Genomic DNA, 20551 nt, shown 5'->3' with positions numbered 1-20551 from the left:
TTAATGAGCACTTCACTAATCAGAGTATTGTTTTGAGCTCTGCTGTGGCATGCATCCACAGCTCTCCGCACAGAGGCACAACTCCCAGTGGGCAGCGCCAGGCTCTGGCTGAGGAGCGCGGAGCGAGGAGCCCTGAGTCGTGAGGATGACTGGGAGAGGCCAGGAGAGCCAACTGACATTTAAAAGCAACTTAAGCCCAACAGGCCTCATAACCCATGCGGAATAATAAAGCGCTAATGAGCATAACTGCAAAGCCAAGGTGACATGTTTATTTAAAGCATTACATTACACTAACATCACCTCCAGTCACCTCTCCTACGCAGTGCAGGGGCTAAACGAAGCTTATTAAGTGCCATGGCAAAAGCTGGTCGGCCCGGCTCTCTTGATCAGATAGAACCCTTGCTTTTTCGTCTGTATTAATTAGCCCCCACTCTCCGAATAAATTAACGTCAGGAGGCTTGATATATGGGCTTAATGCGATCCAAAAACTGTGTTTTTCAAAAAATATGCTTTGTAGGGCCTGGCTGGGCTGAGTGGTAAAACTGGGATGCCAACAGAACTTGATTTGTGTGGCTTCCCTGAGAAAGAAAACAAAAAAAAATGTAGGAACCAAATTTGAGCGGGTTTCAAAAGGCAGTTAGAAGATTCTCTGACATACATGTAAGTGATTCCCTGGCGAGACCAAATGCTACTGAGCTCACAGCTTGAGCGTTGTGCGTGCGTGTGTGTGTGCTTGGCGGGAGGGTGGTATCTTTGCTAGCGCCAGAGCTTCACGCGCAACACCCATAGCGGCGCCACAGTGTTCTTCCAGTTAGCCTGGCACGCAGTAGGCACGGATAGGATAATCTGCCATTAACAAAAAAAGAAATGACAAATATGCAACCGAGCAGACAAGCTAGGGCAGTGTAACACCCAGGTGTTCAATCTACCTTCAAATCACTATAAAGACAGTGATTTGTCAGAGAAAGCCAGCAGGTACAGCGAAGGAAGGCATCACACACACAAACACAAATCCCCACTCTGCTCAGGCATCCTGGTGATATGTATTCTATAATTACAGTTCTCCCTGTATTCATATTCATGTCAACAGTTCTCTAAGTACAGATAACATACATAATAGATATCCATTTCCTCCATTTTTCTAAACAAATTGTCCATCCAAGCAGGATTTATTTAACGATCATATTTTGTTTCTTTAGCTTATTTCCACTGCTGATAGGCCATGAGACCTGCATGGTGTTTATTAGCAGCTCAGGTATAAACCTCATATCTCTGTCACAGCTTCAATCCAGACACCTGATATAAGTTAGCTCAAATGATCATAAATGAGTGAAGTGAGTGAATATGACATAAAACATTTAATTTCATGTTTTGTTGGTTTTTGGAGCATTCCTTAGTGACAGTTATCTGAGAGGATGAGTGTTGGGGACAAACACGGCAACAGCCTTTCTCTCACCGGACTCGTCCTCAGACTTGTGGTGCTCGTGGTCGGAGTCGGTGAGGGTGAGGGCCGAGTTGTCCCTGCTGGACAGCCCCGAGCTGCAGTGGGACTTGAGGTCGCGGCCGCCGCCCCACAGCCGCACGGCCCGCTCAGGGGTCATGGCCTCCTCGGGGTCGGAGTCGTTGTCGTCGTCTGAGCTGAGAGCACTGAGGGCGCAGCCGTGCGGGAGCTGGTCCAGGTCCAGGTCCAGGTGCGAGTGGAACGTGCTGGACTGGGACGGGGGCTCACACAGGCCCAGCTCCGCCAACGTGAAGCTCCCTGGGAAACAGCAACATCGACACAAAAGTTACAATTCTGAATGAGAGTGTTGTTAGCATACATGCTAGTGTGTGTGTGTGTCTCTGTTATTGAAGATAATACTGTTTAGTCGTTCGGTTAAAAGGGATAGGCAAACCTTGTCTGACAGAGGAAGGTGTAAATCTTTAGAGAGTAAATGAAAAAAAGACAACCATCATGACTTCACATGTTCCTGATTGAAATAAACAGGATTACAAACAAATTTAGTAATGATTTCATGTTTATTTGTAGTTTATTTATATTCAAACACAACATATTGTGTATATCAAATGTCTCCGTGGTTGTTTTTCTTCCTCACTCTCCACTGTGTCCGCCACACTACGACATTCCCAAACTTTAGAGCTAGAGGCAGATGGGCCATCCTTGCGACTTGGACTCAGCTCAAAGCCTCCAGATGTAAGCTTGAAAATGTTCCTTGACACTCTTCCACTGCCCCCTTGCTTGTCCTCTAAGATTCAGACACCATTTGTCACTATATATCAGTGTTAGCGTATAGTAGTGTGTGTGGCAGCAGTAGTAGTGTTAACAGTAGTTATAATGATGGTACAACTAGTGTTTCCACATATCATAGCAAGCAGCAAGTTGTGAAGATAATCGAACAGGCAAAAGCAATTATCTGGATTGAAGTACATCAAAGGGAAATCAATAACACAACAAACACCCAATTAAATCTAAGCTGCAGAAAAAAGCAATTAAACAGGAGGCATCCACAACCCATGTATTTCCTGCAATAATTAAAGCACAATCTCCTGCAATCAGCACAGAAGATGGCACTAAATTCATAAAAAGAAAAAAAAGAAAAACTCTGAGATAACTTAAATAAGAAAGCCTATTTCTATGATGGTTAACAAATAAATTGTTTCTTCATCATACATTATTCTGTCTGTTCTTTAAAGCGACTTGCAGCTGCACATTCCAAACTTCACAATGACTATGCTGGTTCTGTTCACTCTTAAATAGCACAATTCAATTCAAGCGCCAATTTGTAGAAACCCCTCACCGTTTAATTAGACACTCCCTTGAACACTCTGCCAACTGTGATTATATACAGCACATACACATTAAACATTAAAAAGGAACGTACAAAGTACAAACAAATACAGGAGAAAGGAAAGAGTCACGCTTTGTATCAATAGTCCTCATACCTGCCATACTAACTTTACACAGGGACATGTTGGCTACGTACTGCAGGTGCAGGACAGCACGTCTTTTGCAGTTCTTCCCAGTAAAACATACTCACTGGGGTGTTTCAGTGGAATAAGTAACAGGTATTCAGGACATTAATATAAAGCTAGATTTGGGATTACATCTGTAAAACACAGAAATCAGCATACAGCACAATGGGTTAAGAAGGACTGGAGGAACGTCCGTTTGTGGGGGGGACAACGACACAGGTGCATACGGGTGCACTGTGACACATACCTCTGTACTGCACACCTGATAGGACATAGCTGATACCAATAGGAGCCAACTCCACGTAGGCTGGATGAGTGGGAACAGGATAGGACTCTGTGAATAGAGGACACCCACCTTCCCTACTCACTCACTTCCTCCCTTTCATCCCTCCCTTTTGTTTATGATTCACACTCTTTTTTTCCCCTGACTTGATTCAGGCTGTCATACATTTTATTCTATCATTCAGCTATTCTGACGTACATTCCGTAACTAAAAGGATCTAAGAATAATAACATGCATTTTCCAAGTAAGATCATTTCAGTATTAAAAACGTTTTAAAATTGTATTAGACCCCTTAAATTAAAATATGTGCAAGCTGCCTGACATAAAAGTACCAGCCACATCAGACACTGCAAACTGAGCTATACAACAGGAGGGAAGAGATGAAATATAGATTTGCAAAAGGATAGGAATGTCCATATGATTTAGGAGGCAGCAGAAACCCTCTCCATCAACACTTCCATGGAGAGGGAAGCAGATGCGAAACCAATCAATAGGCATATTTCCATGTAGGTTGTTGAAACTAATGAGAGAAAAAGGCTCACTAAAGTAGCCATCACCCCTTGGAAAACTCTTTCTTTTACTTTTCAGCTATCATAAAAATGTAAGAGAAAAGCACAAATCTCTTAACATATGGCTAACTCAACTGCCCCTCAAACTGGACACAAAGGACCTTCTAATCCTCCGCACACATAGGAGTTGTTTAGAATGCCTCTCACCTAGCAGGGGAAGGGAGAGGAGATAACGGCATTCGCTGCACAAATGGTTTCTATGGTAACTATGCATGGCACACATGCCAGCAGGTATGCCTACACTTTTTTTTTTTTTTTAAAGACATTTTTCCAAGTAAGCCATGATAATATAGATGTCCTTTCAGGAGAAAACAATAACGAGCTGAACAAAAGATAACCCAGTTCAAATTAGGAGTGCACCAGATAGAAGGGGCACGATGCGGTCCCACAGCTGCCTGCAATCTCAGAGCAGCAGTTTCCAAGCAGTAAATACTTCATTTGATTGAGTCTCCTGTATATTGGTTTTGTGATTCATCCCAAAAGCACATTTCCTCCTAGCCTCGCATTGGCTCTCCCCCTCCCAAGTGCCCTCTTCTTCTCCTGTTCTGTAATTATTAGCACAACATGCAACACACTGAGTGGCACTGACTCATCTAATTGTGGGCAGTGATGTGATGCCAGAGAGAGCAGAGGCTGAAAAACTGGCAAGCACTTATGATCGGGGCCTCATGAAAGAAGAGGTGCTGCTGTCACACCCAACCTTCATCTCCCCGACGCGCTGCTGCTGCTGCGGCGGCTGCTGCTGCTGAGAACATCTTAGGCACCGCGGTGCCAGTCTCAGACACAACAGTGTGGCTTCCCACGTGAGATGCCTGGCTGTAGCCACTGCCTCACGAGTGCCTTTTATCTCCATCCATGAGCATGCTCTGAGTGACTTTCCTCTGTACGGGAGGACACGTTCTTGACCCCACTGCACTGGTCTCTTCATGCCTTTATGTTGGTATACAGATGTATATAGATGATATTACGATCTGTCACAGGGGTGGAGAGTTCACAGCAACAAATATGACTCACTCACTTTGAGTGTGCCGACATGTTAAGAATATTAAAAATATTCATGAATATAATATTAAATATCAACTCGTGCTAGATGGATATGAATTTGCCAGACTAAGAACGGAAAGTACTCCATGTTTCAAACGTTTTGATTGTTATGATCTTAACAGTGTACTGTTAACAATGACTGTCAGGAAACTTTGACAGGAAATCTATTATAAAGTTCTGGTCATAAAGTTTAAGGAACTTTACTTTAAAGAACTCTAGAGCAATAAATATTAAACCATTTTCAGGGACCTTAGGCTGATCATTTGGCTGAAATGTGCTCATTTGGTAGATAAAATATGGCCTTTTAGAAGAGGGCTAGCATTCAGCACCACACTAATTTTACAGTCTTATGCACCCTTGGATACCAGAATTACCATCCATTAGTGTCCGGAGGGGGTGAAGAAATCAAGGTCCACTTGACTGCATTAATGTTTGCCTTAAGAGCATGAACCCGAACCTGTTCCAAGACAAACCAGACTATAAGATCACATTCTCTTCAGATTCTCTTAACCATTTCATAACAGGCTGACAACTTTATTTTGTAAAAATGTCTAAGATCTGTCTTAGGCTTGAAATCCGAGTCCTTATTTACTTCTTTGAACTGAAATATTAGAGGGAGCTTGTATGATATCAAAGATCTGATTTGATTGTTTCACAGAATGGTTGGCAATAGACACTCTTACTGTAGACATATTAACTCAAAAATCTTGCTTGTCAGACAGCCCAGAATGCAACACTGTTTTGTCACCCACGGAGAAGTGGCATGTGAGGAAAACCAGTTCTTCTTATTCTTCTTCATGCCTGCAGATAGTGGAGGCAACATGGCCTGGCCTCTAGAGCCAAGTGGGGGATGCACTGAGGCCTGGACTGAGGAAAGAGATGAAATATTCTTTTTCTCCTTCCTTTGGACTGAGCCCCAGCTTTCTTCACTTTGCGTCTTACCAGATAACCATTTCAAAGACACGCGCCTCTAAGTGTGGGGAGAAATTCAGCCAGAGAGGGCTGGACGACTGGACCTCATGGAGATCGCGGCTGTCGATTTATCCTCTCCCAGACAGAGAGGGCTTTGGTCTGCCCAGCCCCACAGATGGGACCTCACTCGGCCGCTCGCTCGCTCTCCTCTCTCCGGCCAGGGAGGAGGAGGAGAAGGGGGAGGGGGAGGAGGAGGAGGAGGAGGCCGGGATTGAGGAGATCAGCTAGCATTAGCAGGGTGGATCTCACACTGGAGGAGTCTGTGCACTAATTTTGGGTCTGGAAAATAATATCTGATCACAATGGAAATATAATGCCATATATAGCCATGACTACGAATGTCACCTATTGTAAATGCACAGGTGAGATCAGATCATTTTCTCATCCAGATGCTGATCCAGATATCCGAATGCCCATAACATGGATAGGCTACCGCAGTGATCTGGTCTAATGGTGACGGAGCCAATGGCATTAGTATCCCCACTAATTCGAAATACCAAACCAATGCTATTAATAGCATTCTAGTATTACCCAGTTGTGTGTACAACCAGATTTCCTATTCAACTGTGGTCAAGGTTAACAAGGAGACTGCAATAACATGTTGCTGTTCCATTCACCAATCCAGGGATTACTGTGAAATTACTGTGATTACTATTAGAAATCACACTCAGATTCTCTCATCAATCAGCTAAATTAGGAAAATACTTTAACAGGAAGTCTATCACAAGCTGGTCAGTTTTACCACTTTCACAGTTAAATAACACTGCAAGTAAATCCAAGTCCAAGACATTGCCTTGCTATCCTGCATGAGCAACCAACCTAAATGTCTTTTTTGAAGCCCTGCTAGGCCTACAAAGATTAGAGAATCTGTGTTTTATTTTGCCAGGGGAACATTAGGCCCTGTCACCAGATGTTGTGGAGAAACAAACTGCTCTTAAGGGGTGAGTCGGAGGTGCTTTCGGAGCCTAGGACTCCGCATGCTCTCGTTTCCACGGGGTCATTATCGCCGCTCCCCGGATTTCCTCGCCTCCCTCGCCATATGGCCTGTTCTAGGGCAGCCGGCGCCTACACGGACTCTTCAGTCGAGGCTAAATAACCAATGCATTACCACTGTGGGGTTGGCCTCGCGGAAAAGAAACACTGCATAGTTCATTCCTACAAAGCTGCTGTTGCCTAGAACACTAAAGAGGTAAGAGAGAGGACAGAACACAGAGGACGTGTTCACTATTTATGCTTTTCCCTGTCCAAAATGCCTGTGCTGCTCAGTGCTCGAATGAGAGTACCTTCAACCCGTTCCCCCCCTCAATCCTCTCGATCATGGCTTCACCAACAAATACACCTCCTAGGATGTCTGTGAAAAGACACACATACACACGTCCGGCAATCTTAAATTGACTTGAGAATATTAGAGGGGCATTTTTTTTTCTGTGTGTGTGTGTGTGTGTGTGTGTGTGTGTGTGTGTTTGGGGGCTGAATGGGGTGGGAGTGTTGTCATGATTTTCCACGCCATTTAAGTGAGTGGAGAGGAGTGGAATGGAGGACAAGGTCACCAACTGCTTTGAAGGCACAGAACGTTCCAGCAACAATGGGGCACTGATGAGTGGCATGTTAATTCTCGGTGACTGAGGACCCGCATCTTCCCCCTGTGCTTTGATCTCGGTCTGAACCTGTCTCTGCGGAATGCACAGAAATGCTCTGAATGAATACTTGAAATAAATAGATGTGTGCCTCCACAGTTGATTCTGTATAGAAACTGTCAGGCTCAAAACGTCGGGCTAAAATTGTATTTAGCTTGGAGATATTGTGCCAAAGAGCTCAAAAGAGAACTTTTACGAATCTGAAGCAAACCTCTGACAAAGTATGCTGATCTATAGCAAAAACATACTGTACAATATGTAAGAATCAACACACACACACACAAATACACCCCCCCCCCCCACACACACACACACATCATGCTAAATGCAACAGTACATTAACATTAATTTTACATTCACACCTATGGTAGACACTTTTATCCACTATACAGTACAGTGGGATATGTAGCCATTCTGTCAATAATTCTAAAATGATGTTGATGAACTTAAAACCAGACATCAACATGCATAATTGTATTTGTGTCACTTGTCACACAGTGTACATGTAAAATGAACAGAAAGTGTTTGATGGGCCTTATTTTAATGACACCCATATTATATATCTGTCCCAAATATGCTGGTTCTTGACACTTGACAGATGAGCTACACCTGGTGTCTTTTTAACTTTTCGGCCTCATTAAGCATTTGTCATATTATAATTTACTTCACAATCAGGTTGGCCCAACATCAACTGTCTGTCCCCAGTTAGTGGACATGTTGGTCCTTCATCATAATCATAATCATCAATCATCGTCGTCATCATAATCATCATCGTCATCATCATCAATCATCATCAGCATCATTTATGTATCTACTGATCTATTTATTTATTACTACTATTTTAATATATATACTATCTATTTCAGTCCCGTTTAAGATGATATAATGCAACTCAAGACATTTGCGGGATTGTTAGCATGTACCAGATAAACATGACTGAAATAATTGGGAAACACTGTTCATGATCAAAGAATGTATTAATCAATGGCTTTGTATTTATGAATGCCTTTGTACGAATCATGTGCTTACGTAAGTGTGCGGGAACATGGCTTTTCTGTGTTCCTGTGTGTAACTTACATTATTAAGCGCTGACGCCACTTGATCTGCGTATGTGTGTAAGCTATATGCGTAAAAGAAGGAACCTTTTGTCCATGTTCGGATGAGGTCAGAGGTGATAAGAAGGGTCGAACTGTGCCTGTCTAACTGACATGTATGCGTGACAGAAAGCACAGCCGGGATGACACAAAAGGACTTCAGTCACATGTGTCTATTTCTGCTGACGTGATATAATTATGGCGTCAGAGTTAGATACATCTTAACGTATATATAAACCCTGTGCGATGTTTGTGAAATTGCTTCATTCTCATCCTTGCGCTGTGAGTGAGCCCGACAATTGTTGTTGAACTTATCTGCAACTCCGGAGTCCTGAGGTAACTTGAGTGAATTTTCACCTAACAATGACATTTAGGCTTAGAGAGTAAAGTGACGTGGTCAGAGGGGAACCAGAGCCGTAATTTTAGTGTTTAATGTGCAAAGATCACTAAATGTACTGTGAGAACTTCTCTAATAGAAACAGTGTGTAGAGATGTTACTTGCACAACATTAACATTCTATGACTGCAGCTTCTAGTTACTCTAAGTCATCTAGGTACTGTTGGTCATCAGTGATGATTTATTCACTGGATTTTTTGCTAGTAACCTATTCTATTCACATTAGTTACAGGGGCAGCTTGTCCATAAGGGCGATTGGGGCGACGCACTGCCTAGGGGAAAAGAAAGAAAAAAAAAAAACCTCCTGATGTAAAAACGCAATATCCTTGTAAGTCGCGTAAATGACATGTACATTTAAATGTAATATTTTTTTTTCTGTCGGATTCTACCACTAGACCGTCTGATCTGCCTCTGTATGTCATTGTCGAATCAGGTAACAGTCGTTCAGTCAGCCTAAAGTCGTGCTTCAAATGGCCCCGCCCCTTCTGGGGCGATTTGGGGCGAAATGAAAATCGCCCCAGACCTCTCCCATTGACTCCCATGTTAAATCCATTTTTTTCACAAAACAGAGCTCTCAATGCATTCTCTATGGCTTCCGGGAGGGCTCGCCCCTCCATTTCGTGTCATAATTAATGGACGTAAAAGCCTATACGAACGTCATACAGCTTCGACGGAGGCATATTCTGTCAAGATGGCTACCCTGTGCAGTGCAATAACTCGATTCGCTCTTTGACAGAAACTCCTTTTTAGTAGGCGTACTAATGAAGATAAATTGACAACAAAACAATTAGGACTTCCTAGACCAAATGTATCCATTCAACAGGTTTCTACAAAGGGAGGGAAATCCTACATCCAAGAATTGGAACGAAATAAAATTGCGGTCATGAAGTGGCTAACGTGGTCTGTATTTCACATACCACTGTCACTTTTCATAGAGTTCACAGTGTGTTTCACAGTTCGCTTCTTGCACTAACACTGAATATTTTTTTTATGTGATGACTTATTTTGCTTTTGTAAGCCAATACTTTCAAGATCAGTCAATAAATATTGTTGGTTTTGACTTATGTTACTCCTTCTTTATGATGTTACTGGACATATCATGTGTCCTGTTAAGCTATGTTACATCATACAACATTTGAGACTCGTGGATAATGAAAAAGTGGGATAATTTAATGTGGAGCCACATCATGTTTGCTTATGAAGGCTCCTGGATGCAACTTCCTTCCATAGCTTTCCACCTGTAACTTGCTACTCTAGCTATGTAGAAAGAGGGGACATATTACTGTTGTGTGCTGCCAATAGTGGACAAAAAGGTATTGCTGTATGAGTTAATCAGCTAACTTAATGTACCTACTGAATGGGTCGCCTTAATCATTATCAAAAAAATTGCCCCCCTGAGATTTTTTTCAGGAGCCGCCACTGATTAGTTAGAGAGAACTAACATGGCTTGCTCCTGAATTCATTGTAAAGTGATTTGAGGGATGATTAAAAAGCAATACATACAAACAAAACAAAATCAACAAACAGACAAATACATTTTACATACAAATACAAATATAAATAAACAATACATAATTAAATGTAATATTCAATTAAACAATAACTGGTCTCTCAGAGAATCATTTGTTTTTTCAAATGTTTTAAAATAAAACATTTAAATAACTGTATTTTTTCCCCTCATTTACTTCCTTATTATTATTAAATTCATGGACTCAATGTCAACATTAATTATGTACTCTGGACTTGTCTGACATTCTAAAAGCACATCCAAAATTGTTTAATTTTCCTGCACTATTGTGCATACTAATGCAAGTTTTCTTTTTAAATCTCTTCCAATAAATTGTATTGGATGAGAATGACAAGCAACAATAAGTGCAGAATCAATATGCACAATGAATATTTTATGATTTTGGAACAGGATCCATTCCAGCCTTCCTGCCTGCCTCTGATCCTGTTTTTAATCACGGAACTCACGGTTCTTTTTCCCATCACTTTCATGTCACAAGTTCAACCACCTGTGAAATTAATGAAAGAATTGTTGTGGTTATCTTGACTCGCTTAATTCCCATATGCCTACATATAGCCTGCCTGTGCATGCAGGTGCTTATGACAGGGTTTGGAATGTAAAAGAGCTCAGAAAGTGAGGAAGCTAAATGGGGTGGGGGGGGGACGAAAATGGAAGAGAGTGAGACATATGCTGTGAAACTGAGAGACAGACAAAGAAAGACAGAGAAAGAGAGCGAAAGAAAGGGCTAGAGAGGAAGTAAGAGAAAGAGGTGGTTGAGGTATTAGTCTCGCCTTGAGACCAGCTGCAAGAGAGACAGCAACAGAAAAGGACTGATAAAAAGAGAGAGAAAGAGAGAAAGAAAGAAAGAAAGAAAGAAAGAAAGGAAGGAAGGAAAAGAGAGATAGATGAGGTTGGTGTGCCGCTCTCACCTTGTCTGACGTACTCCTGTCTCTCATGATGCACCAGCTCAGCCACATATCCCCCGTAGTGCAGACGGGTCTCGTGTTCGTAGGCCTTGAGCATCTCGCTCGTCCTGTAGGCCTTCTGCGTGGCCACGCAGCACTCGTCCACGTCCAGAGTGGAGGCGGTGTAGCGGAGGTCCCTCCTGAAGCTGCCGCCGCGGCCCAGAGAGCGCCGCTGCCTGTCCTTGGTGTCCATCGCGGCAGCAGGCTGTCACAGGTGTGTCCCCTCCCTGGGTACCGCCACACCTCAGAGCCTCCCCCCTGCAGGACCACACGCACGCACACTTGTGAGGATCACTGCTAACACATTCTAGTTTCTTCTACAGTCACACGGGGCCTTTTTTTAACCTGGTTCAAAATGATACAAAATGTGCCCATACTCATATACAGATAATTTCACCTTTAAAAGTGAATGCAATAGTGGTAAACATGTTGTAAGGGTGAGAATTGAACTGAGCCAAAAGTGTGTGTGTGTGTGTGTGTGTGTGTGTGTGTGTGTTAGGGCTGAACGATTTGGGAAAATAATCTAATTGCGATTTTTTACCAAAATATTGCGATTGCGATTTAATATGCGATTTTTTTTTATCCTCTTTTTTCCCCCAACAAAACGTAATGAATGATTTTAAATATGACCAACACAATATTAGATAAATTTAGTGTAAAATATTCTTTCCCACATTTTACATTTTTATTTAACTGCTCATTACAGAAACAAGAACAACAAATAGGTGGCTTTGCCACTGTGCATTTAAGTACATTTAAAAAAGTCATTTTAAGTATAAACACTAGGCATGCACCTTTTAAACACTGTGTGCAAAATGTACCATCTTAAAAAAAAAAAAAAAAAAAAAAAAAAAGACCACGTTTTTAAAGACCACGTTTTTTAATCGCGAACGTTGCGGTTAGAAAATCGCGTTCTATCATATCGCGATTAAATCGCAAATGCAATTAATCGTTCAGCCCTAGTGTGTGTGTGTGTGTGTGTGTGTAAAACATTTTCAGGAAACTCTGCCTAGTTTGTTTGTGAACATTAGCACATATTTGGATCAATAACAAAGCACATGAACATAATCACATATCTTGATCAACAACAAAGCATATCATTGCAAAAGTTCTCCAGTTCAACATCTAAAGAAAACAGTGCTCTATGCTGAAGCAGCCCTTGGATTGGGAGACACAACAGATAAGGGAATCTTCATGCCTTTTCAAAGGCTCATTGTTACAAAAAAAAGCTACAATTCCCATGGCCACAGGATTTAAAATGCAGAGAAAGAAGATGAACAGACAGAAATAGATAAAGATAGATGGATAAGTAAAGAAAGAAAGATACATAGAGAGAGAGAGAGAGAGAGAAGAAGAAAAAGAAGAAAGTTATTTGAAGCAGACTCTGTGAGAGGTAGCCAGGCCTGCTTTCTGACACCCTCCTACTCTGCATCTGTTTGTGAAGCGGCTCTCAGTTAAGCAAGCCAACTCTGAAGCAATGAGTCACAAACAAACATTCATAACACCCCTCAGGACATCACACGACACGTCACATAACTGTACAGCATCAGTGTGTGGTCCACACAGAGTCATTCTACACTGGCGTTTGGGACGAAAAGAATCGCTTAATGATCAGAGCCATTCTGTCATAGTCTTTGGGGTTAGTATGGCAAGGGCTGGAGGTAGGATTACTGTTGAGAAACAACAGTATCTGTCAATCCAAAATAAACAGAACAACTGGATAGAACAGAGTCCTGAGACAAGCATTCGATGATGAGTTTGAGGTGAGTTTATTGTCTTTACTCAGTCCACATTTGGTCTCCCTATCTGCTTTCATCAGGAAAAAATGACACAGGCAGGACCCTGAATTTGACCCAGAGTGACACACGCGATAAAGCAGAGATGAGGCCCAGGGTCACAACCTTTGACAGCTCCTAGGACCATAGAGCAAAAAGTTTTGAAATTTGGCACACTGATTGGGGACAGTCCCCTAACTCTTGTCACCAAGTTTCATATCTGTACCCATTGAGGTATCATTGGATTAATTTGATCAAGAAGGGTTTGTGACGGTCGTGGTACGACTGCACAGGTACAGCACATTCCTGCCCCGTATTACCAACCGCTAACGCACACAACTGATTGCACAGACTTCCACAAAGTGGGAACCATTTATTTAAATGAACTAAGTTGGTGCACCAATGGTGTCTCATTGAATAAGGTAATTGGATTACCAACCGGTTGGGAGTTTGTCCTCAGCTAGCTGGTCGGTCCCACACAAGGAAGTGCCCGCCGGAAACACTGAACATTTATTTTGGTTCCCAGTGTAATTGGACATCTGACGCCCTGTTATGGCAGTAGGGGTGAGAAATGGTCTGGGCCAAATCTTGTTCTGTCTAGAGTCTTGAGGTTAGTCTTGTCAGGTTTCTGCATTTATGTAGACCTTTAGACTGCTGATTGTTGTCCTCTGGTTTTAAGAGGCTTGGCATGTATTTTTATTGAGATTGTGACTGCTGAATGTTGTCCTCTGCCTATTTAGAGGCATAGCAGGTTATATTCCTCGAGACTGCTGATTATTGTCCTCTGCTGATTAGAGGCTTAACAGGTCTCATGGATAATTTTGAAGAGTTATTAAACGATATATCTTTGAACCCTCACTCTGTCGCTGAGCTTTTTGGCCAAACCCACATTTTGACGGTAAACCGAGGCTCGGACCGTCACAGAGTTCAAGGCACCCTGTGACATACATTTCCGCCATATTGGATTTAATTTAAAAGTTAAAAAATTCATCACAAGCCATACATTTTGTCTAATTTTCAACAAATTTGCTACAGGTAATCATATTAATTTGGTTATCGAAAGTGTTTTTCTGTATCAGCCAATCAGGAAGTGAAGCCATATCTCAGGCGCGCTTTGATGTATCGAAACCAAAAGTGGTAAATGGACTCCGGAATTTTGTCATTTGACCACTAAGGGGTGCTGCAATAAGCACAAATGTGTTTTGGTTAAGAACTGTTGATGTGTTTGCCGAAAGAGATATTTTTGTGTCTGGTAATACCAAGGCAAGGCAGAGATATGGCAACTTGTCATGTCAACCTAACTGATGTGGCCACCATCTTGGCTTTTATCGAAAAGGCCACAAAGTTTGCCCAATTTTCACCAAAATTAGCAGAGATGATCTTGAGCCCATGGATTTTAGATTTCCAAAACTGTTTATTCATTTCATCTAATTTAAATGATTATATTTTATTTTATTACATTTCTTCTACACATTTCTTGCATGAATGGTTATTGAAATGAACACCGCCATGAAATTCTCAACATGTCTGGACTTCCACCAGGGAATTTGGATCTAACTTCTTTTCTTTATTTCATGAGGTATCATTGTCAACACCCACACTTTCAACTTCAGAGCAGCACAACTCATCTCATAAGAAAACACAAGGTTGTTGCTTTCATTCATGTTGAATTTAGTCTTATGACAAATATTAGTATAACAGCATTTTTTCATTTAATGCACTTGGTAAACATACCGAGCTCTACTATTTATTTACGTTCATAAATGCTGAAAAAACAACAAAGTGGAATTCTCAGCATGCCTTCAGATTAAGAGAAAAGTGGAGTTATGGAGAGATCCAGAGAGTGTGTGAGAGAGAGAGAGCGAGCGAGCGGAGGAGAGAAAGAGAGCTCAGCCCAACTACGACAGGGTGCGAGGGGGACGCCACATGGATTTCAGTTACAATTCAAGACAAAGGGCTCAATAAGCAAGGAGGGGCCCCTCTGTCACCGGGAGAAAACAAAATCATGTTCTCCGGCTCGCCACAGCGGTGGCAATCCTCGCGCTCCATTAAAACTAATCCCTCAAATCCACACTGGGCAGACCGCTTGCTGCCTTAATCTGCCTGAAAACAAAAGGATTTGGGGTGCCACCAACCGACTTTGCCACCACGGCACTGGCTTTTAAGGCTGGCATAGATGGCACAGGGTGGACACCTGTAGACCCTGATGAGCTTATTAGAGAGTCTTTAGCAAAGGGCAAACACTGTTCTGTAGAGTGGCCAAAAGGAGCAAATCTTCTAAGGTGGAACAGGAAATTAGATAAGGATGAAATATGCAAGAACAGATTCGTATGACTGGAACTGTCCCAATGTTAGGACACCTTCAAATGGTTTGAGAACCACAATTTACAGGCTGTCTATGGCCGAAAAACAATGTGATTTATCCCAGGTACTGAAATATGACTGCCTGTGCCAGGAAGCAGGTTTTACAGTATTGCCCCTGTGCAAGACATTATACAGAGCAAAACAAAGGTGTAAAACAAGGCCTGGTTTTCTAAGCAATGCAAAATGTAACATTTAACATTTAGTCTCTTTGAGCAAAGCAACAGAAAAAACATTCATCAAGTTCACCTTCGTCAAAAGCCTCTAAACCATGAAAGTTGAACGAATACCTAACAGGAAGGTGATGGAAAAGAATGCAGAGAAACGCACTAACCTCAAAGGGGTCGAGCTGCATGAATCATCGGTTCATGGCTACGTGAGCTGAGGCTATAACTTTGATTTGCTAGACTGACCCAAAGCCCATGTAGAGAAGCTGTGCTGCTCGATTGAGGAGCTGGAATTACAAAGATGCCATTCAACCCATTGCTGCCGTGGCACTGAGGAGATGAAACATTCACCGGCTATTCTCTCCACTATCAGTGGTGTGGGGTATTCGTTGCCTAATGATCGTGACATGCTATTATATGGCAAGGAGCAGATGAAAGGACCACAAAGCCAACAAGACTGCTTTTTTCTTTACTTGTTTGCTTTACTGAATAGCATTCATTATTCCACTATACTGTATATGGCTTCAGTGCATATCTGAGTCTCTGCGTGATTTCAGCCAGCAATCTTGGACATTCTGACTGACTTCACTCAAACTTCACTCAAAGATTTCATTCAAATCTCCCATGCTCGCCTACAAATCTAAAATTTTAAACCTCTACCTACACACCTGTGTTTATCACACTTAAAACACACCACACAGCCAGGGCCTTTTTCTCTTTGACCTTGATGTTAGTATCAGACTTCCAACCCAGAGACAACATGAAATCTCTGTGGGTAGGTTGAATGATGTGTGACCACCTGTTTCCCAATCACACCTTGACAATATCCACCACCACCCCTCCGCTAACCTCCTGTTTCATGTGGAAGGTCTGGTATGTGCACTCAAGCCTACCAGACTGCTTCAAAAAAACAAGCTGCCAGGCGGAAATCTATTTGCACAGCAGTAGTGGACCAATCTGTGTCTGGTGTGTGGCCCACATGAATATAAACAAAACACTTAAAGAAGCAGTCCGCGATTTTTATCCAATACACTTTTTGTCAAATTCAGTGAATTGCTCCTCATGGTCCTCTAGCTGTCTGTTCACTGTGTGCCGGTGTTGGCTCTGTATATGGAAATCAAACATAGTGGCTTGGACTGAGCCATAAACAGTTTTAGCTAATCAACACGCCGAAGGGAGAGGTGCAATTTGATTGGCAATTTGATCGACAACCTTTCACCGGAATCCTGAACCATATCTTTAACTCCATTCTTCACCCAGATATTTGTATGAGCAAATATCAAAACAGATATCAGACTAATCAGAGGCCAGGCCCCTCTTCGGTCACAGTGTCGAAGCACAAAAACACTGCATTTTGAGCAATACAAACACAAAGAAACTGATTATACTACACAAAAATATCACAGTACATCTAGCGAGACATAGCAATGGCAAAATCAATAATATACATAAGTCTTTACAACAATTATTTCCTTAGGTAGGGGGGGGGGGGGGGGGGCAGAAAGCCGTGCTCATTGCGAATCCATGCCGGTTTGTTCCCACTCAGCCCCGCCTGAGAGCCTGTTGAGAGGAGAACCTGTAATGAAGACAACGCAAGTGGCGGGAAGTGAGGACGATCGCACCCTCTCTTGTGCGCTCCCCACTGGAGGGCCGCTCCGCAGGCCACTTCATCCCCCGCACCCCCCACCCTGCCCGGGGCTGGATAATGGCTCCGCTCTCCAAACACATTATATGCCATATGAGGCAGCCCCTTACAGCAGGCTGGAGTGGACTACGCTCTCCATCGCCAAGTGCCATAAAATTAGATATTCAGGCACTACAATGCGGACTGGACCAAGCTAAAGGAGTATCACTCTGCCTTGCACGCAATCTCCTCATTTGTCCAGTTTACAATGTGCAAATTATGTCTCTCGCTTTCCCCCCAACATTTGGACATTAGGAGGAGAAGGGCACCTCTTCTCTCTGCTGTGTCTGTGCCACTGCAGCTGAACGCCGACAACATGAACTATTACTGCCGGTTACAAAACCAATCACAGGAAACAGAGAGAGAGAAGGAGATAGGAAGAGGGAGAGAGAGCGAGAGAGAGAGAGAGAGAGAGAGAGAGAGAGAGAGAGAGAGGGAGAGAGAGAGAGGCCAAGTTGCATAATACTTTAAAATCCAAAAATGGTACAGGCAGGTAAACAGCCAAATCTTTCCATCCTACATGGATGGACCAAAACACAGTATCATCCTACCTCATCGTACTTTTCAGACAAAAGGATGAAACGCTTAGTAAAGCACCTCAAAGTCAGATATCCAGATATTTTCAAAGAACTGAAGAGTTTTACTCTATGTTAACATTATGTTAACAACACATACAAATTGTTATCCTTGTTATCCTTATCCTGTAATACATGTTACCATTATTTTGAAACAGATGCCATTGCTGTGAAGCCAACTATGTTCCTTTGTTCTATGTTAATAAAGGAGTGTATGTTGAAGTACATGGGATTTATTGTTTTGGCATTGAGAATCCTGGATTGGACTGTTATTGGTATTGACTACTACATTTCTGGTATCTCGACCTCCTTACAGTCGGCAGTCGTGTTACACGGCCACGTTTCTAGGACAACACTGGCTCTAGAGAGGGCATTTTGCGTTTTTACACTGAAGGAGCAGCTTGAATTTGGTGCCGTCAATTGGAAGACGAAAAAGTGGTTGTGAGAAGTTTGAGAACCAAATTTGATAAATGGAGGGTCATACTTAATGTTATACTTAAGAACGATAAACATTGGTGTGGTCTTTTCCAGATGGAAATCATTTATGAGGCTCCAATGTTTTTAGTTTTTAAATTGCTTGTTTTCTGCTGGACGGGTAATTTAGCTTGAGCTAAGTTACCAGCACAAGAAACCTTTTGCTTGTGTTAATGTTGAAAAATATCACATTTCTAGCAGGATTGTAATTATGCCCTAGAAACTAGAATTTATCCTTGTTATTTGGACCCAAAACACCTGGTGATGTTACCAAGATCAGCCCACACCTGCTGATCATTATTGCTATTTAGGGCTCCTGGCAGCCAACAACTAGCATAGCCAAATTTCACAATTTACAGTCCATCGAAGTTAAGAGATATAGTTTTTACACACCAAATAACTAAATACAAATGATTTTGGAAGTAGCTAAAAGCATTGTAAAATCATAAAGATAACTTCTACATGGATGGCATAAAACCCTCTGCCATCACTCTGTAAATCACACCAATACTATATTAATGACTTTAAATGAATATACCAGCAGGATAATTGAAACTAGTTAGATGATCTAAAAATGTCAGAAACAAAAAGACACAGAAAAACGGAGAGAAAGAGAGAGAAGGAGTGAACAATCTCTGTCTGTTGTTTCCATTGCTCCGTGTGTCAGTGGGTCTACTTGAGGCTCTGCGGCCGGGCTGCTGTGACAAAGGCCTATAGACCGTGTTCAAAAGCCTCGAGTTAAGCCCTCAATGCTCCAGGAGTCCTTAATTATCAGGAAACAATTAGTGTGAAATCATCACAGTGTGCTGCCGATGCAAAAAGGGCTTTTTCTTGTGCTCTTGTCTACAGTCGCAGAACAAGCCGAGGTCAGAGGAAATGACAAAAGAACTAATTAAAACCCATTTTTTTTTTCATTTCAAGTGTTCATCTTTGTTCACTCTTTGCCAGTATACAGGGCAAACGCAGGAACTGCCACACAGATGTAGAGTAAACCAGCATGAGCCTTTTATTATAATTAGCTAGACATGTAATTGTTTATTTCACATACTTACTGTTTATATAATTTCATGGGTATTTTAAAAGACGGCCTACTCTGGTAAATATCCTTCACAAAAGGAACACTTATAATATTTTGTAAGACATCTGGCTGAAGACTTCAACAGAAATGTTGAAAGTATAAAACCGACTTCAGCTATAATGGGTAAGGTAGTGATTTCATACACATGATGATGTTTGGTAGCAGATCAGGAACTGTAACAAAGTGTTCCCTATGCAACACTGCTAAACATCAAGGTGTCAGAAGGAGACAGCAGCAGCAGCGGGAGTGTGCAGGAAAGGGACACTTTGATTCTCGAGGCCAGGCGCGATCGCGGTAAGTGTGGGGATGACTTGCAGCCTTGCCAAATCAAAGTCACATCAAGAGGGTCTCTGTTGGAGCAGCAGCACCAGCAGATCAGTTCTCACGGCTCTGGAGATGTGCCCCGGCACTCAACTTCCTCTGCCGTAGGCCCCCCTCAGACCTGCTTTCAGTGATCACAGCAACCTTGGCACAGCTCAAAGGGAGTTACAAAAGGGTGTGCTCGGGAGAACCTTCTAATCGTAAGAATCAAAAACGCTTACAGGCCAAGGCCTAAACCAGGTTCTCTCAGACATCACAATCCAGCAGTCAGTAACAATCAGTTACACTGGGCATGTTCGGCATGTTGAAACAGGCCAAGGATTGCCCAGTCAACTATCACCTGGACATGTAGGAATCGTGGACTCGCAGTCCATTAGAGGTTGCTGATATTCATGCTTAACAGCCAAACAAATTACACCCCTTCTTTCGGTGCTCCTGAAGCAATGTGTTGATTGGGCTGGAATGGTTTACAGCTCGGTCTGGGCCATAATGTTTGTTTCATTGACAGAGTCAGGGCAACATGTATGAAAACATTTTATTGAGCATACTGAAATGACCGCAAGAGGACAGTGAGGAGCAATTTGCTGAATTTGACTAAATGTGTACTAGGTTAGAATCACAGACTGTTGGGGGGAAATATGTCGCTGTAAAAGCACATAACATGTTTTTCATGTGC

General features: G+C 42.4%; 1 protein-coding gene across 2 annotated transcripts in view; it reads right to left on the bottom strand.

The window, feature by feature from the left end:
• Positions 1-20551, bottom strand: part of LOC122133080 (teneurin-2-like) — a 39958-nt gene that overhangs the window by 2804 nt on the left and 16603 nt on the right. Inside the window, exons 1-3 of one of the 2 annotated variants that reach the window (XM_042708436.1) lie at positions 13655-13751; positions 11405-11698; positions 1457-1759 (exon numbers count right to left, since the gene is read on the bottom strand). In XM_042708436.1, the coding sequence (XP_042564370.1) occupies positions 1457-1759; positions 11405-11633 (532 nt within the window). In that variant the 5' untranslated portion in view covers positions 11634-11698; positions 13655-13751. Of the gene's footprint in view, positions 1-1456; positions 1760-11404; positions 11699-13654; positions 13752-20551 lie in introns of those variants that run through there. The other variant, XM_042708437.1, reaches the window with a different exon arrangement.

The sequence above is a fragment of the Clupea harengus genome, chromosome 8, assembly GCF_900700415.2.
Source record: "Clupea harengus chromosome 8, Ch_v2.0.2, whole genome shotgun sequence".
In the NCBI taxonomy this organism is placed as follows: Eukaryota; Metazoa; Chordata; class Actinopteri; order Clupeiformes; family Clupeidae; genus Clupea; species Clupea harengus.
The sequence above is the reverse complement of the archived record's forward strand: the minus strand, read 5'-3'. Positions and strand labels throughout refer to the sequence as shown.